Source organism: Leptopilina heterotoma, unplaced genomic scaffold, assembly GCF_015476425.1.
Source record: "Leptopilina heterotoma isolate Lh14 unplaced genomic scaffold, ASM1547642v1 Lhet_325, whole genome shotgun sequence".
Classification (NCBI taxonomy): domain Eukaryota; kingdom Metazoa; phylum Arthropoda; class Insecta; order Hymenoptera; family Figitidae; genus Leptopilina; species Leptopilina heterotoma.
The window spans coordinates 1015087-1034876 of record NW_025111019.1 but is presented as its reverse complement, the minus strand read 5'-3'; the positions used below and the strand labels follow the sequence as shown (position 1 = coordinate 1034876).

The 19790-nt window shown below is 24.5% G+C and overlaps 2 protein-coding genes across 3 annotated transcripts; both read right to left on the bottom strand.

Moving 5' to 3' along the window:
• Positions 1-237: 237 nt before the first annotated feature.
• LOC122504904 (DNA primase small subunit-like) lies at positions 238-4428 on the bottom strand. 2 transcript variants are annotated; one of them, XM_043616230.1, is made up of 6 exons: positions 4221-4428; positions 3631-3781; positions 3089-3279; positions 1603-1798; positions 1043-1247; positions 238-653 (listed from the first exon to the last, which is right to left on the bottom strand). In XM_043616230.1, exons 1-6 carry the CDS (start codon positions 4303-4305, stop codon positions 264-266), a joined length of 1218 nt encoding a protein of 405 aa, XP_043472165.1. In that variant the 5' UTR covers positions 4306-4428; the 3' UTR covers positions 238-263. The 2 variants fall into 2 exon arrangements, with proteins under 2 accessions (XP_043472165.1, XP_043472167.1); XM_043616232.1 differs by having other exon boundaries at positions 1043-1244.
• Positions 4429-6085: 1657 nt separating this feature from the next.
• LOC122504916 (kinectin) lies at positions 6086-19584 on the bottom strand. The gene is made up of 9 exons (XM_043616259.1): positions 19443-19584; positions 12724-12840; positions 11967-12186; positions 11252-11545; positions 10088-10281; positions 9822-9977; positions 9048-9336; positions 8322-8450; positions 6086-6446 (listed from the first exon to the last, which is right to left on the bottom strand). Exons 2-9 carry the CDS (start codon positions 12792-12794, stop codon positions 6198-6200), a joined length of 1602 nt encoding a protein of 533 aa, XP_043472194.1. The 5' UTR covers positions 12795-12840; positions 19443-19584; the 3' UTR covers positions 6086-6197.
• Between the last annotated feature and the right edge of the window lie 206 nt (positions 19585-19790).

The window sequence follows — 19790 nt, the reverse complement described above, 5'->3', positions numbered from 1 at the left end:
CGTTAAAAAAGCGATTGGCGAAATTTTAAGAACACAATTTTCAATTCTTTGAGATTTTGAAAAAAAGAGTTTTTGCGAAATTTTATGAATTTTATGAACAAAATTTCTATTTTTCGAAATTTAAGAAAAAAAAACTCGAATTAAAAACAAAAAGTGAAATTCTATGAATTTTATGAATTTTTCAATTTTCGAGATTTAAGTAAAAAAAAAAAACTCGAGTTTAGAAACTAAAAAAATCAACACGAGAATTTTTTTTCGAATTTTCACGAACAGAATTTGTATTTTTCGAGATTTTTAAGGAACTCATTAAAAATGAAAAGTGATTGACGAAATTTTTCCAAATTTTTCAAATTCTTTTCGCTACTATTGTTTTTGTTGTGTTGACTATTGATTTGACTAAAATTCTCATTATCGTTTTCATTTTTGTGTAATTCGTCGAATAATCCGGGAAAATTTGTCGATGTCGTTGGATCGAAATCGTCGACTTTCTTCGGATCGAAGGGAACGCAAATTCTATTTGTTCCAATGTGAGGACTAAATGGACATCTCAGTAGATGCGTTAAAACTGTCGTCACATTAACGTCCAATCGTGGATAGACGAATTGAAGCTTTATTTCTTCAATCTCGTAATTACTCTGCCAATTATTTTTCTTCTGCAAACAAAAATTTTTTTTTATTAAAAATATCAATTTTTTTAATTCGAAACGTAATTTTTGCATTAAAAATATAATTTTTTGATTAAAAACATAATTTTTGTATTAAAACATAATTTTTTAAATTAAAAATGTAATTTTTGTATTAAAAATACAATTTTTTTAATTTAAACGTAATTTTTGTATCAAAAATATAATTTTTTTAATTAAAAACGTAATTTTTGTATTAAAAAAATATTTTTTTATTAAAAATACAATTTTTTGATCAAAAATACGATTTTTTTTTAAAAATATAACTTTTTTAAAAATATAACATTCTTTTTAGTTTCGAAAGAAAAAAAAATATTTTTTTTTGTTGAAAAAAACAACAAAGAAAATTGAAAATTTACCTTCAAAAATTCTTCGAAAGCATTCCATCTTTCTATGGACGTTTCGAATTGTTGGAAAATTTCTTTTACGATTCCCTTCGTTTCCTCATCGTAAACTGCAAGAAATGTATTGCAGAAATTTTCGATTCCTTCCTCCGTGCCGAGAACATTTTGCTCTTCAATGCAAACTTGAATGAAATTCGGTTCAATTATTTCTAAAGCTCTTCTAAAGAAAAGAACAAGAAAAATTAGTTGAAATTCTAAAATAGAAATTTATTTTATTTTCTTACTAAAAAGTCATTGAGACGGTAAAAAATAATTTTCGATTCATTCCATAGTTGAAAAAATGTTATTTTGAAGAAAAACAAATGGTAAAATAAATAGAAAAATTAGTAAATAAGTAAAAAAATTAGTGAATAAATAAAAAATAAAAAAGAAGTAAATAATTAAAAAAAATGAGTTAATAAATGAAAAATAAGTAAAAATAAAAAAAAAATAGAAAAATACGATTAAAAATCGGAAACAAAATGGAAAAATATTTTTCGAACACAAAATTTAATTATTAAAATAGAAATTTTTACTTAATCGAGAAAGTTGGCTCTTTGTTTATAATCACTCGCTTTACATTGAATGCTCCAGGTTTAACGACTTGCAAAAAATCGGCGATCGATTTTCTTTCTTGCACAGTTAATTTTCGTGCTTTTTCATCGCAGACCCAACAGTGAATTCCCCGATTTCCCGAATAAGTCCACAAAAGATGTTCAAAATCAAAATCCTCTAGAAAAAAAAAATTGTTTAAAATTGAATTTTTTACAATTTTTTTTAATATCAGAAAATTAAAAACAAAAAAGTACATTTTACCATTTTTTTTCTTTTAAATAATTTTATAATTAATTTTTTTTTTAAAGAAGAAATATTTCATCAATTTTTTTAAAAATAATTTAATTTTTTAAACAATTTTAATTGAAAATAATTGAAATTGAATTTCTCAGAAGAATAAAATTTTATATAAGAATTTGTTGAAAATAATTGAATTTTTATTAAAACTCTTGTAAATAATTGAATTTAAATAATATATTTAAAAATAATTCTGAACTTTCGAGAAATTTTATTAAAATTGTATTGAAAACAATTGAATTGCTTTAAAGAATTTTATTATTTATGAAAATAATTGAATTTCTTTGTAGAATTTTCTTATTCACAAAAAATTGAATTCTTGACAATAATTTTATAATTTATAAAAAAAAAAATTGAATTCTTCCGAAGATTTTCATCTGAATTTTTGAAAATGTTTGAATTTTTTGAAGGAATTTTCTTCAAAAATTTAATTGAAAATAATTGAATTTCACAGAAGAATTTTATTGTTCACAAGAATAATTGAATTCTTGACAAGAATTTTACAATTTATAAAAATAATTGAATTCTTCCGAAACATTTTATTTTTTCTGAAAATAATTGAATTCTTCTAAAGAATTTTATTATTTATGAAAATAATTGACGTTCTCAGAAGCATTTTATTATTTACAAAAAGAATTGAATTTTTGACAAAAATTTTACAATTTATAAAAAATAATTTAATTATTTCGAAGAATTTTATCTAAATTTTTGAAAATAATAGAATTTTTTTAAGAAATATTATTAAAAATTTTATTGAAAAAATTGTATTTAAAATAATTGAATTTCTCAGAAGAATTTTCTTATTTATGCGAAAATAATTGAATTTTTGCGGAGAATTTTACAATTCATAAAAATAATTAAATTGTTTCCAAGAATTTTATCTAAATTTTCGAAAATAATTGACTATTTTTTTAAAGGAATTTTATTTAAAAATTTTGAAAATAATGATTTTTTTAAAAAGAATTTCATCAAAATTTGTTGAAAATAATTGAATTTATATATTAAAATTCTTGAAAATAATCGAATTTAATTAATAATTTAAAAAATATTTGTATTTGTATTCTTACAAGTTTAACTCAAAAAAAATCTTTCTTTCAGGAAGTATTTAAATAATTTACAAAAAAAAAAATTGAATTAATGAATAAAATTTAATAAATTAAGAAAAAATACCCCTCAAGGATGTGTCTAAAATTTTGCAAGCCAACGCCATGTATTTCCAGCATTTCCGACAAATTTCCGATTGACTGCAGCAAGTTCTCACTTCCTTGTAATCGGAAATATCAATGTCGAATATTATTTCCCTTTGTGTCACAGCAAAACTGGTGGATTTTTTCGTTTGTCCAATAACAGCCAGAGGGGGTCTTAAAATTAGGAAACAAAAATTCCTTTAATTATTATTAATAATAAAAAAAAATTCTTATTAAAGAATAAATATTATTGTAAAATAGAAATTTATTTTATATATATTTTTTTCTGATTTTTTCTATATTTTTTATACATTTTTTATTTTTATTTAAATTGTATTGAAATAATTGAATTAAAAATTCAATTATTTATGAAAATAATTGGATTCCTGTGAAGAAATTTTACGTTTTTTATTTTTTTCAATTTTTATTTATCTATTTATTTCATATATTTTTGTTATTTTTAAAAATATTTTTAATTTTTTTTCAATTTTTCTATATAGTTTTTAATTTTTGTTTTATACTTACGCTATATTGTACACAGCACCAATATCAATTCTATTTGGAATAATTCGCCTTGTATTTAATTTAAAGTCGAGTGCACTGTTAAACGATAAATATCGCAGAAACGTCTTTTCACCCGATCCAAATGCAAATTCCCTAAGAGGCAAAATGTACCCTAGGAAAAAGAATATTTAAAATAAACAAAAAATTGCAGTATATTTTATACCTACTTACAATTTTTGAATTTTTAGTTTATTAACAAAAATGACAAAATTAAATTAAACGAAAAATTATCAATCTTCCAAAGTCAAATAAAAACAACTTTTTACGTTTCGACGTAAATTTCGTTTAATTTCCTTTTAATTTAATTATATAATTTTTACCAAGTGATAAATTCATCTATAAATATATAAAAATGTCAAAAATTTGCATTAAAAAGCAATATAACCTTAAAATGTCAATTTTGAATTTTCTACATTATAAAAGAACTGTAACTCCAAATCTTGTAAACATAATTAAGAGAACTTGGACAATTTTTCTTTTTTTTCTTTTTTGAAGAAAGTAATAAAATTGATGTGTCAAAATCGGTGAAAATAAAAATCTGTTTACAATACCATTCATGTAACTGAACCATCGACAACAGTCTTCGTAGGGAAAAAGATTCCAGTAGTAAAACATTAATTGTCCCTCGATACTCATTTTTCACTAAACTTATTTATTATTTTCACACAATTCACTATTTATTAATAATTGATTTTACTTCATTTACTTTAAATATCACGTGTATTTACATTTTTTGTTTTGTTTACATTTGTGTGTACATTTTACTGTATTTCAACTGTCAACGCATGGTGGCAGCACTGTTCGTTTTAAAGTTCCCGCCAAATCGCAGTGAATATAAAGGTCGATATACAATGAGTTGGAAATTTCGTAAACGAACTTAGGGCTTGTTCACAAAAGCGATTCTTTAAGATGACTTCAAAATAGCACCAGGGGTCCAGGGTTGAAGACTATTTTTCGCTCCCATGCAAAAATACAACTTTTATCAGAGTTGGTCAGGTAAAATATATTCTGGTAAATTCAATTGTTTTTTACTGTAAAATCCCCTAGTATTGCGTTGAGAAATGAGTGCAACAAGGATAGAATTATGTTCTATCCTTGTTGCACTCAATTCTCAACAAAATACTAGGGAATTTTACCGTAAGGAACCATGTTAAAAATTCTAAAACACTAGGGAATTTTATCGTAAAATCATTTCTCAACGCAATACTAGGGAATTTTACACGCAACAATTTTCAGTTGAAATAATTTAATTTGAAAATAATTAAATAGAAAATAATTTAATTAGTAAAATTAAAAACGGAAAATTGTTGCGCGTGCATCAATATATTCTGTTCGCGAGTATTGTCGAGACCACGAATCAGAAAAAGAAAGGTATTGTTGAAGCACCTTTAGTACGCAAGCATGCAAACGCAGCCTTAGGCCTTTTTCCCAGATTGTGAAAAGTGCTTAAAAACCAACCTAACCTGGAATATTCAGTTTTAGAACGAAAACACGATATTCAAATATTGTACTGACCGCGTGTTTGTTGCACAAAAGTAGAAAAATGATAGTTTATTTTGTTTTTCTTTAGTCGCTATCGCTAATAATTAAATTATAACAATTGCGAGTGTTTCGTGAGTGACAATCGTGAATCGAATCTTCCGACAAACAGTGTAATAACCTCTCGGTGTAGGTTTAGTTCTTTTTGTTCAGAAAAACGCGATCAGTGTAATTAGTGTCAGTTTTTTTTTGCTTTTATTCAGTGCCAGAGTGCCACGAATTCCTGGAAGTGCCTGAAAGTGTTTTAATTTAATATAGGTGTTTTCATCGCCTGCCATTCCTGCCATCATTCTTCATGTGGTGCCTTGTAAGTTTTTTACCCTCTTTTCTAATAAATAATTTTTACAAGTTCGGTTATTTTTTTTACTACAACGATTTGTAAAATTAAAACTGTTCAAACTCTCGAATTGAACCAATTCGAGAGGTTTTTTTTGGACGAATTCGGGAGTTTTTTAATTGCAAAAAAATAGAATGAGACAGATTTCAAAAATTTAATATTTTTTTTATTTTCTACTATATAAATAGACATACACAAATACTTAATGATTAAATTATGGCTTTCGTAATGAACTTAAAATAAAATGTTCGTTTTTATCGACGTGAATATGTGTTTTATTCATTTCGAAAAAAATTTACAATAAAAAAATGCGCGAATAATATTTATAATTAAACTAAATTTTTTCTAGTTTAAAAATATAAAAAAAAGTTAAAACTAAATTTTTTAATTGAAGTTAAAATTGATTTTTTTTTGTAATTTAACGTAACGAAAGATTTCAATCGTTTTAATTCAGTAAATTATTTTTCAGTATATTTATTTAATTAAATATTAATTGATAAATATATTTTTTAAGTAAAATTCAACTAATTTACTGAATTAAATAAATTTAATAGAAAAAAGAGTTTTATTTATTGAAAAAAGTGAATTTATAGAAAAAATGAATTTATGGGGAAAAATTTCTTTCTTTTTTTTACAAAAAGAAAAAATTTTTTTATTTGACTATTTCGGGTTCTGTTTTCGACTCATCGAGTTCTTTATAATTTTCGGGAATTTGATGAGGACCAGGAGTTAAATCATTGGCTTTTTCTTGTACCTCTTTGAAGGAAGCTTTAATATTGTCGAGAGCTGCGCCGAGACCACTTTTTATTTGATTAAATTCTTGTGTGACGAGAGATAATCGTCCCAAAAGGTAATTCAAATTTTCGTCCACCTCGGACATTCTCTTCGTTATTTCTCCCACCTGAAAGGAAAAAAAAGGAAAAAGGAACAACAAATGAGAATGTGTCTTTTTATTTGGAATTTTTTTTTGTTTTAAATTAAAAAATTTAATTTATAAAAGGGAGAAAAAATATTTTTTAACAACGTAATTAAAACTGTTAATTTTAGTCTTTTATTTATTCGCATAATAAAAGATTTTTTATTTTAAAATCTTTTATTAATTATTTTAGAAACTTTTATTTATTTTTTTAGAAACTTTTATTTATTACTTTATTGACTTTTATTTTTTATTTCATTGGCAAGATTTTTATTAAAATACTTTACCTAAATAAATTGAATTTTTTAAAGAATTCAATTATTTTCAACACTTTTAATAAAATTCTTTGCAAAAAGTCAATTTATAAATAATAAAAATCTTCGTAAAAAAATTCAATTATTTTTATATAAATAATAAAACTCTTATCAGAATTTCCTTTTTTCAATTCCATTTTTAATTAATTTCTTCGAAAATTTCAATTATTTTTTAAAAGTCTTGTAAAAATTATCAGAGAAAATTCAATTATTTCAAAAAATAATTGAATTTTTCACAGGAGTTCAATTATTATTTTAAAAACTTTTTCGTAGGATTTCAATTATTTTCATAAATCATAAAATTTTTGGTAAATAAAAAAAAATAATTGAATTTTATAAAGAATTCCTTTCAAGTAAAATTCTCAAGAATTCAATTATTTTCATAAATCATAAAATTTTTTGTAGATTTTCAATTATTATAAAAAAAAAAAAAAATTTTTTCAAAAATTCAATTATTTTCATAAATAATAAAAATCGCAGGAATTCATTTATTTTTTAATAAATTTATAAAATTCTTCCGACTAATTCAATTATTACTATAAATAAAAAATGAAATTTCACTCTGGGATTCAATTATTTTCATAAATAAAAAAAAAGTTTTGACTGAAATTCAATTATTTTTTTAAATTTTAATAAAATTCTTTAAAATCAATTATTTATACATTAAGAATAAAATTCTTCTTAGAAATTCAATTATTTTTTTAAATTTAAAAAAAAATTCTTAAAAATATTTCAATTATTTTCATAAATAATAAAATTCTTGCCAGGAATTCAATTATTTCGACAAAATTATAAAGTTTTTCGTAGGATTTCAATTATTTTCATAAATCATAAAATTTTTTGTGAATAAAAAAAATAATTGAATTGTTTTTAAGAATTTATTTCAATTTTCTTAAAAATAATGGAGTTTTTTAAAATAATTTTTACTGAAAATTTTCAAAGTAATTGAATTTTATGAAGAATTTTATTAGAGTTTTTTTTACACAAAATTGAATTCTTGCTAAGAATTTTACAAGTTAGAAAAATAATTGAATTCTTTCAAAAAATTTTATATCAGAATTTGTTGAAAATAATTGAATTTTTATTAAAACTCTTGAAAATAATTGAATTTAAATAATATTTTTAAAAATAATTGTATTCTTTCGGGAAATTTTATTAAAATTGTATTGAAAATAATTGAATTCCTCCGAAAAATTTTATTATTTATAAAAATAATTGAATTCCTTTGAAGAATTTTATTATTTATACGAAAATATTTTAATTCTTGCGAAGAATTTTCTTATTTATGCGAAAATAATTGAATTCTTGCGGAGAATTTTTACAATTTTATTTATTTACTTTTTATTTATTATTAAATTGAGTTTAATTATTGATTATTTTATTGAATTTTTTATTTATTATTTTATTGGACATTTTATTTATTATTTTACTTAATTTTTTATTTTATTGTCTTTTATTTTTTTTGTCTATTTTTGTTATTTTATCTCTTCTTTGTTTATTATTTTATTAATTGTTACTAATTTAATTCTATTGAAAATTATCGTACCTTATTTTTCATTCCGCCCATTGTGGATGTAGTGCCATTGACGTAAACTTCATTTTGTTCGTGTAATTTATCCAAAGATTTTGCACTCTCCATCATTTGTTGATACATGACATTAATTTGTCTCCAAACCTAAATTATAAACAAAATTTAATTTTTCCTTCAATTCAATTTTTACTTTTTTCGTTTTTTGCGAAAATTAATAATATTTATAAATAATAATTTATTGTTAATTTCCTGTTATTTTTAATTTAACTAACATACGTTATACATTAAATCAAATTTACGAAAATTTCTTTTTTTTAAATAATTTATATTTTTTATTTATATTTTATTTATATTTTATTTATATTTTATTTATATTAAATTTAAAGGAAATGATTAATTTCCACGTTTATTGTTACTAAATGTCAGGAGTGTAGTAACCGGAAGTGAATAAGTCCCCCTTGAAAAAAATTTCATTCTCACACCTCTCGAATTTAATTAAAAATAATATTCTCTAATGAATTTTAATTTAATTCCGAAATTAATGAATTTAATTCGCAAAATATGTGAATTAAAAATATGTAAATTAAAAATTTTGTAGAAAAAAATTTTGTATGATTGAAAAATAATTATAATTGAATTAATATTAGTTAGAAATTTGTTGAAACTTCTGAATTTTGAAATTATATAATTTTTTTTTTTTTTGAAATTATATATTATTTTTAGGTAATAAAATTGAATTACTTGATTCATTTGTTGTTCCATTTTCGTGGTCAAATTTGTTAGGGCATCATTTTGATTATCAATTATGTCACTTGAGATTCCATCAAATCGACTGTTGAGAGTATTATTAATATTTGCCCCTTGGGATTTCAATAAATCGCCAACTTCCAGTAAAATTTGATGTACACCATATTCGACACGTTTTTTTGTATCAAGAACGTGATCGGCCATTGAGACCATCACCGATTGTCCTTTTTCTAAATCCTGCAATTCTTGTTTTATTCGATCCGCATTCGCTCCCATGTCCATTCTGAAATTCGAAAACAAAAAATAATAATAATAATATTAATAAAACGATAATAGTTGAAAAAATTAGAGATTGGATAAAAAAAAGGCGAAAAGGAAAGTAAATTAAAAATCTCCCCACATGAGAACGCCAAGATCACCACTAGATGGCAGTTCAGTTACTTCTTGGAATTTTTCACTGACCTCTGGTGGCGACCTTGACGTTCTCAGGTGGAGGAATTAAACCACACAGTTAAGTATATTAATAAGTTTTGTATAATTATAAATGATTTTTTGAGGCATAAAATGTCTCAAAATCTCTTTTATAATTATACAAAACTTATTTTCTATTTGTCAATAAATAATGGCTGTTATTTTTAACTATTACGAACATTCCAAGGCACTTTTATTTTTTATTTTTAAATTCAGTCCGAGGCCTGAGGTTAGTTTTACTTTGATTTTGCGTACGTTTCACATTTTTTTTTTTTTTTGGTTTGTAACGTAAATTACCTGAGATTGCTGATTGCATATTTAATATCTTCTTTACTCTCGACAATTTTACTCTCGAGTCCATCGTTTCCTCGCGTCACGTAATCCCTGAGGACATGCTTTGTCTCCTGCAGCGCCATTTGCGTTTCATTATGCAGAGATTGTAACTCTGAAATTCTTAAAATCTTATTAATAAAAAAGTTGACTAAAAATGTAATTGAACAAAAATAATAAATAATAATATATTGCCTTTTTTAATTAAGTTAGACGGAGTAGAAAAAAAATACCTCGGTAATTCTTGCAATCTCTCCGAAGTGTCTTGCAATAGTTCCTTTAGTCTCACTAGTGCTCGACTTTGTTCGTTCAGTGTATTTCCAATGTCCGACGTTTTTTGTGGTCCACTTTCGACACTTTTCACGATTTCCTTCAGTTTTCCGACCGAATTGTCGACGTTCTCTATTGTCGAACCGGCATTTTTGACCTGAAATTATTTTTTCTTGTTAAAACTGAGTTAATACAACAGTACGGACTGTCCCTAAAGTTAGCGTCAACGTTCAGGGTCAAAAAAAGTCCACTAATTTCACCTTTTTCATTCACCTAGGATTCTTGGGGTCCTTAAGGTCCCTAAGGTTCCTGGGGAGTCAAAAAGTTTTCTAAAGTACTTTTTTCCAACTCAAAAACAAAAATTTTCGACATTTATTAAAACAATAATACTAATCCAGGTGTCTGATTTTTTTTTACAGATTTTCTACTTCGGACTATAGGAGGAAAAGATATTCCTTACTTGGAATGGATATCAAAAATACTAACAATGATAATGCAGGTAATAAAAATAATATTCCTTATTTGGAATGGATATCAAAAATACTGACAACAACAATACTGATAATACAAATAATATTCCTTATTTGGAATGGATATCAAAAATACTATGGTAGGTAAAAATAATATTCCTTACTTGGAATGGATATCAAAAATACTGACAACAACAATACTGATAATACAAATAATATTCCTTATTTGGAATCGATATCAAAAATAATATAGTAGGTAAAAGTAATATTCTTTATTTGGAATGGATATCAAAAATAATATTCCTTATTTGGAATGGATATCAAAAATACTATAGTAGGTAAAAATAATATTCCTTATTTGGAATGGATATCAAAAATGCTAGCAATGATGATAGGTAATAGAAATAATATTCCTTATTTGGAATGGATATCAAAAACACTAAATAGGTAATGAAAGTAATATTCCTTATTTGGAATTTTCGGTTTTTGAAATTTTTCGGTTATAAATTTTCTTAAAGTCTGAAATTTAAAAGCTGCTGTACAAAGTTAAAACCTAGTAACAATGTAAGGCCGTGTGAACTTTAACCATTTGTAAAATTCAGTTACTAGGTTCTGACTTTGGACAGCAGAAGACAAAATCGAAATAAAAAATATTACCTCCGATGCGACAGTTTGGATCTTCTCCTTCAGCTGATTAGCCTCGTTCTTTATTTTGTGATTCATGTCCTTCATGTTTGTTTCGAATTTATCGAAATGTTTGGCCATCATTGTTTGGGATTCGTCGAGTTTCGACAGTATTTGGGAATTTCTGTCGGAACTTGACTCAGACGAGTCATTATTGACTTGAGTGATTTTACTCTCAATCGATGACATCCAATTATTTAGACGTCTTTCCAAATCCTCGAGGGTGTCGGCAGTTTTCTGCATTTGTATCCTCTCTCTTTCGTCTCTCTTTAAAGAAACTTTAGTTTTACAAAATAGATACAATAGGATAATTTTTTTTAAACCACTGCTGATGCCAATGACCAGTCAAAAATATTTCTGAATTACTTTTTTCAAACCCGAAAATAAACGGCTTCGACTTCTGTTTACTAAAAATTGTTAGTCACAAAATTTATTTACTGTTCCTAAACAATGACTAGAGCAAACTTTTTTAAAAAATTTTTAAAAGCAGGCTTCCAGTAATTTTTTAAATTCCATACTATTTCCTGTTTTTCTATACCTTTTTCTAAATTCCATACCGTTTACAGGATTTTCAATCTTTGTGGCAACCATGAATGGGGATATGTTTTTGATTACAGTTGTTAGCGCATCAGCAGAGGTTTAAATAAAAATGTAAAAAGTGTAGGTGGTAAAAAATTATTGTAAGAACCTGGGCAATAAGTTTTTCGATGCCCCCAACTCTTTCGTTCAATTTCACTAAATGAGGATGAAAGCCCTCAACAACTGTCATTTTTTTCGTCAAGAGCGACAAGGATTTTTTTAATTCCTCGCCCAATTGTCGTTCGCGTGCCTCGTGCCTCTCCAATTTTCCCGTGTCGTCTCGCATCACGTGCACGAGACTCAGCATTGCACTTTTTATATCTTCATGGCTAGGAAAACGGAGATAATAATACATTTTTTTTACATTTACTTTTGGTACCCGAAGTTGGCGTCGCCGATCAGCGTCAATTTTTTTTGTTCTTTTAGTATAAATCTGTCACTAATTTCACTATTTTTAGTAGTCAGTTAGAAAACTAGAACTTACAACTAGGAACTCTGAAAATTATTATATTGCAGTGAATCTTGATTTTGCAAAAAAAAATAAAACTTGACGCTTAGCGTCGACATCAACTTCAGGTACCTTTTACTTTGACCCTAATTTTTTTTTAGTTTGCAATTTTTTTTATTACAAAACAACATCTTTTGGAGAGGTAGAAAGATAAATTCAACTTAATCACAAAAAGTACGATAGCTTTAGGAATGGTTTTTCTAAGGATGTCAAATTGGGACAAAAAAGGAATTAAAAGTAATGCAAAATAAGACTTTTGATTCCTTTTTTGTCTCAATTTAATATCCTTAAAAAACTGAGAATAGTAATTATTAATAATTATAGAAATTAATTTTTTGACAAAAGTAGAACTACTCACGTTATTTCCCTGGCACACGAGAGTCCAAAAATAAAAATTAATAGCACAAATGTCGCTATTTGGAACCTCATGGCGACAATGAACTATTAATTCCCGATAAGACAGGCGCAACCTCCTCTGAAAGAATAAAATGAAGAATCACAACCGATTTTTTTTCCCTCCCTCTTTTTTTTACTGCGATAAATAATAAGCGATTCACACTCGTAGCTTTGAACTTGAAAGAATTTCAGATTATTTTTCTTTATATAAAAGTTGAATGAATCATTAAAATTTTGCGCGTGTATTTTATCATCTGTACCTAATTTCGAAACTTCTACTCTTCTAATACTTTTTTAATACTTGGGAAATTTTATTTTTTTTATGAAATTTTCTATAAACTATTACTGGTTTATATTAGTTGTATATAAATATATTCAATAAACACACTAATTGTGTAATAAGTAAATATATCATTCCGCGAAGTAATTCAATAACTCGTGCAGATCAGAGACTTATGGGTCAGAAATAACGATGACCTTTCCGCGGACAAAACTTGCTGTATGTGAATTATTATCATTATTAGTCTACTAGAGAAATTCAAGATTATTCCCCGGAGAGGATTGATACACTTACTTTTTTTTCTCTATCCGTAATGTAAAATTTAAATTTTTAAATACTGAATAAGTACTTAATAAATGTACTCAAAATTGAAGGCTTTTTCATTAAAGATTGTAGTTTAAAAAATTGGTAGAATGTTTTTGAAGAGCCTAAAAATAATTAAGCTAAGTCCCTTAAAAAGAAATAATAATTATTGTATCAAAAATAGAGAAACAATAACATAATCCACACAAAGAAACCCAAAATAGTTATTGCAATATTTCAAAATTTTTCGCCAAAATGTTAAAATAGTTTCTGTAATGTTGCTGCTGGTAAAACGTTTCTGGCAAAACGGAAGTTTATGATTCCGAATCATAAACTTCCGTCTCTATAAAGTTATGTCCGATCTTTTTAGTTACACAACCCCCCTGGGAAATTAAACTTTTCTCTCCTCTTGGGAATGATAATATTAATAAAAATTTAATAACAATAATAGTAATTAGAATAATAACGTTTGGAAAAAATATTTCTCATATCGCGGATGCTTCACTTGAAAGATATTTTTTCTTTCTTTCTTTCTTTCATGAATGGTTGCACTGTATGCGAAATATTCTCTGACATATTTTAAATATGTATACCAAAAAAGGGAGAATTCATCCTCTTCATAGAATTTGCAACCCGAAGAATTAAGAGAAATAAATCAATTCGAGAAATTTTTATTTTATTTCTTATCTGATTTCTTTTTTTATTGTAATGAAGCTGAGACACCGAATTTTATGTTGGTTTTGAAACAATAACGAAACTGTCACTGAGTTAATTTTTTTCCAGAACTTTATTTTGGTTCGAAATAAAAACGAAACTCACACCGAGTTAATTTTTTCGAAACTATGATTTGAAACAAAAAACGAAACTGGAAACTGGCACCGAGTTAATTTTTCTCGAAATTCTATGTTGGCTTGAAACAAAAATAATATTTAGGTTGTTCGCAACATTTAATTTTCAAAATGAATTCCAGTATCAGCTCCACTTTCTTCTGTATAATAAGAATGGTATTAAAATTTTCAAAAGAAGTTAAAAATTAAAAGCTGAAAGTGAGGCTAAAAGTTAAAAAGAAAAATCTCTAGATGCGGTTAAAATCAGAAATCTGTTTGAATGGTATTAAAATTTTCAAAAAAAGTTAAAAATTCAAAGTTGAAAGTGAGGCTAAAAGTGAAAAAGAAAAATCTCCAGATGCGGTTAAAATGAGAAATCTGTTTTTGCCTCTAATTTCTTTGTTTGCGAAAAATAAAGAAATTTCCAAGGATTGTGAATATGTCAAGGGCGAGTGTACAGTGTTTGTGCGTGAATGTGTGTTTATGAACGTAGAAATTAGTTCTCATATCATAAGAAGGCTGTTTAGAAAAACAGATGTCTCTAAATGGACCACATGGCTCAGCAAAGAACATTTTTCACGTTCACCATATATACATGTGTGCTGTACTATTATAATACAATTTTATGTTATTTCTTTTTATTCCTTTTGTGATTCTCCCGCAAGTGCATCACTTCAACTTTGATTTTTTAGTTTTTACTCTGAAGTTTAAAGCCTTTTTTTTAATTTACTATATAGGTACTTTTTTTTAGCTTTGTGCCATACTTTTTTCTTTTTTAAAATTTGCACTTCTTTAAATTCTCTAACGGAAAAGAAAATAAAGCTGAGACACCTACTTAGTTTTCGAAAGTTTTTTTTTTTTGAAACCAACATAAAATTTTGAAAAATGAAGTGGGTGTTGATGACTAGGTACAAGTTGTAGCTTCGTAAAAAATATTTAATTTAAGAGGCTGACAGTTTCAACTTTATGAAAAGAAATAGACGAAAAAAAGGAAAAGACGGAAACGAAAAAGGAGAGAAAAAAAGAAAAAGACGAAATTTAAAAAAGAGAAAAAGATGAAAAAGAAGATGATGATGAAGAGGAGGAAGAAAAAGGCATTGACATTACGGAGACGAAAAGATGAAAATTCGAAATAGCGGTGCAATGTATTGAAAATGAATGTTAACGGGAGGAAGTTTGAAGTCTAAAATTAATTTATTCGGGTTATTGTACTTGGGATGGTTTTAAAATGGGTAGAGATGCTGCAAAATAATACATGCATACACACTATAGCCTTTAATTTTAGCCTCACATCAAGAAAGTGAACCCTTTATAGGAGAGCATCTGTTTCTCTATGGCAGGTTCTATTTATAGACGGAAGGTATAACTCCATGTAATAAAATCTATTAGAGTTTCATGTCAAGAGTTTTCTACTATACTTCTTCATCATCAACAACATCTTCTTCTTCATCTTCTTTAACTACTACTATACTACTACTACTACTTGAATTTCTTTTGAGCCTACCGCGATCTGCATGAATAATATTGTTCACTAAGAAAGAGAGAGAGAGAGAGAGAGAGAGAGAGAGAGAGAGAGAGAGAGAGAGAGGAGAGAGAAAAATGTTACAATGACACACAAATCATTTTGCCACTCTGATAATAATCTTGTAAGTTGATCACAATTTTTGTTTCGCGACAAATTTCTCCTTTTCTTTTCTTATTTATTTCTTCATTTTTTATGTTCTTCTTCTTTTTTTCTATTCTGTTTAAAACAATTCTTTATCTTTTCTGTTTAAACTTTTCATCTTCTTATTATTATTTTCTGTTTATAAACATTTCATTATCTTTTTCTTTATTCTCTTTAAACTTTTTCATCTTTTTTTCTATTTCCTCCTTTTTTGGCACATTTTATTTTTTCCTTTCTTTTTTTATATTCATAGAAATAGAAATAGGAACTTTCTGCTTGATAGCATAAAGCATTTTCAAAAATTGTTGTACAGTGTTAAAATTCACGAATTAAACAGTATTTTTTTTAACAGTGATAGGTAATTGCAATTTTGTTTCATAAAAAAAAGATATTCCTTACTTAGAATGGATATCCAAAATATTAATAGGAAAAAAAATGTTCCTTACTTGGAATGGATATCAAATAATAAAAAAGAATAATAATATTATTAATAATAATACTGGGTAATTACAATAATATTCCTTACTTGGAATGGATATCAAATAATAAAAATAATATTAATAATAATAATAATAATAATAATAATAATAATAATAATAATAATAATAATAATAATAATACTGAGTAATTGCAATAATATTCCTTACTTGGAATGGTTATCAAAAAAAAAAAATAATAATAATAATACTGGGTAATTACAATAACATTCCTTACTTGGAATGATTATCAAAAAAAAATATTAATAATAATAATGGGTAATTTCAATAATATTTCTTACTTGAAATAATTATCAAAAATATTAAAAGAAAAAAAAATGTTCCTTCCTTAGAATGGATATGAAAAATATTAACAGGGAAAAAAATATTCCTTATTTGGAATGGATATCAAAAATTTTAATAGAAAAAAAAATTTCCTTATTTGGAATGGATATCAATTTTTTATGCAAAAATGCATAATCCACCTGAGCATTTTTTATCACATAATTCACTTAAGTATTCAAATATTCATTAAACAAAAAGTAATTAATTTTAAAAAAGTTTATTTAGAAATTCGCAAAATTAACAATTTTAAAAAATTGTAAATAAATTTTTTTAAAAATAGTCGAATTCTCGAAGATAATTTTAAAAAATTGAAAAAGTAGGAAATTTTCCCAAATTTCGTTAAAATAAATTTTTTATTTCAAAGAATTTTACTCTCTCACTTTAAAAAAGTATTTTTAAAAATATTTTTTAAAGAATTGTAACTGAAAATTTGAAAAATAATTAAATTTAAAAAAAAATTTCTATTTAAATAATTCAATTATCGGTGAATTCTAAGAAGAATTGATTTGAAAAAGAATTTCCATTAAAATTTTGAAAAATAATTGAATATTAAAAGTGTTATAACATGAATTTTAAGAAATAATTATAAATTTTAAAAGTTTTTTTAAATTGAAATCTTTTTATTTAAACATTTTAATCGCCATAAACTTATAATATTTAAATGTTTATTTTAACAATTTTAATACATTATTCTTCTTTAAAAATTAATATATTTTTTAAAAATTATTAACATATTATTTTTCTTTAAAAACTTATTAAATTTTTTAATAATTTTATTCAAAAATTCCAACAAATAATTGAATTTTAAAAGAATTGCAGTTGTAATTATTTAGAAATAATAAAATTTCAAAAGACTTTACTTTGAAATTTCTTTGGAATTTTAATTAAAATAAATAACAATAAGTTTTTAAATATTTGTTTAAGAAAAAATATTGAATTTTTGAATAATTTAATGAAGAAATTCTAAAAAAAAATGATTTTTGAAAAATTGTAATTAAAATTTGTTTGAAGATAATTGAATTCCAGAAAATAATTTTAAAAAATTGAAATAATTTAAAGTTTTGTCAAATTTCGGCCTAAATTTACTTTGAATTTTGGTAAAAGAAAGGAAATTTGCTGCGAACGCGAAGAAAGAATCAAAATCTTATAGGTTATGTTTGTCACCTTTTTATCTCGAATAAAGGAGTTTTTTTTAATTTCACAAAATGAAAAACAATTTTTATCGAATATTTTTAATGTACTAAAGACTTTTAATAATTGGTTTGAATTTAACACTTGTAACTTTATAAATATTTACTGTTAAAACAGAGAACATAACCTAAAATCGTTTTCTTTTTTAATTTTTTTTTTGCAATTTTGGATTAATATTTATGACGTGTGGCGAAAAACGTCCCGTTTCGCCACACGTCAGAAATATTAATCCAAAATTGCAAAAAAAATTATTAATACAAAATTACAGAAAAAAATCCAAAAATAAATAATAATTATAATTTCACAAAAATAGAAATATAAAGCTACTGCTTAATCATATTTTATCGCGGAAGTATTGGAAATAATGTAAAAAAAAATAATAATAATAATAATCGACAAAAAACTGAGCTTATACCAATTTGATACAACTCTTTGAAATAATGTAGGTAATTGAAGAATAATTTTACCATTGGAATTGAATGCATCTTTGCGCGTTTCCGGAAATGAATCTTGTAAAGAAATGCGAGGGGAATGAAGGAATGCGAAATAAGAAATCCGATTTTTCATTGGTGCGAAATATTTGAAAAATTTCCCGCTATTTTGCAATTAATGTTATTGTGTCTATATCATTACGCAAAGTCAATTTTACCATCTTTTTTATTTCTAAAATTAGATTTTTATTTTTTTTCGAATTTTTAAAATTTTTAGTAAACAAATATTATTAGTAAAAAATTACATTTATTAATTTCTATCATATTATTAATTTTTCTTGCCTGATTATTCCTTTTCTCAGGTTAATTTTGTTCTTTGTTAGTATTTCATTGTTTTATTTATAATTTTATTGTTTATTAAATTTTTTTATTTTTATTATATTTTTCATTATTATTATTTGTATTTTTAGTAGTTTTTTTCGTATTTATTTATTTAACAATACTATTAGTATTGTTAATATTATTTTTAGTATTTTTATTATTATTGTTACTATTATTATTATTATTATTATTATTATTATTATTTTTGTTATTATTACTGTTATGTTTAGTATTTTTATTATTATTACTATTATTTTTATTATTATTTATTGTTTTGTCGCACCCAAGTATATTTATTGTTAAATTCGATTATTTATAATCATTTAATGTTTCTCTAGTATCAAAATTTATAAATTATGGCACAAGTTCACTTGAGCAATATTTGTCGTTAACACTTTATGAGTTCGAACCAACTTTCATTTTTGCTAAAAAGAATTATTTTTTGAAGTAAAAAAAAACAAAATTTAATAAAACAGTTTTCTTGTAGCTTTTTTGTAGAAAATTTTTTTTCTCACAATGTTTAACACTGGGGTTTAAATATTAAATAATTAAAAAACTATTTATTTGTTTGTTTTAATTATTTTCAATTTTAACTAGTTTTAAATTTTTTCGGATATTAATAAATAAAGAAAGGTTTTTTCTTGTTAAGAAAAAAAATGAAATTTTGTAATGAATTGAAACTTTTTTTAACAAAAAACTTTAGTAACAAAAAATTTTTTTTTCATCAAAAAAATGTTTACAAAAAGGAGAATTGAAAGTAATTTTTTTTGTAGTCGCTTACTTCTTTTTTTGTCCTGTGTGAGAATGTTTTCTTTGTTTTGAAATAAAGCAAAGGGGAGAGAACGAACTACACACAGAGAGAGCGTTCCTGCTTTCGAGTCTGATATACGAGATGAACTGAAGTACTCTGTACCATTAGTTGACTCCTCATTTGGAACTTTAAAAAAAAGGCAATTGCCGGAAGTCGTGCTCTCAGTGGCATCTCGCGTGGACCGAGAGAAAACATTATTATTCTTGTTATCTTTTGTACAGTACACATTGTATTTTTTATATATAAACAATATTTTTCGCGAATTCGCGGGCATATAAAATTAATTAATTAAATAAATTAGTAAATAAATAAAATATG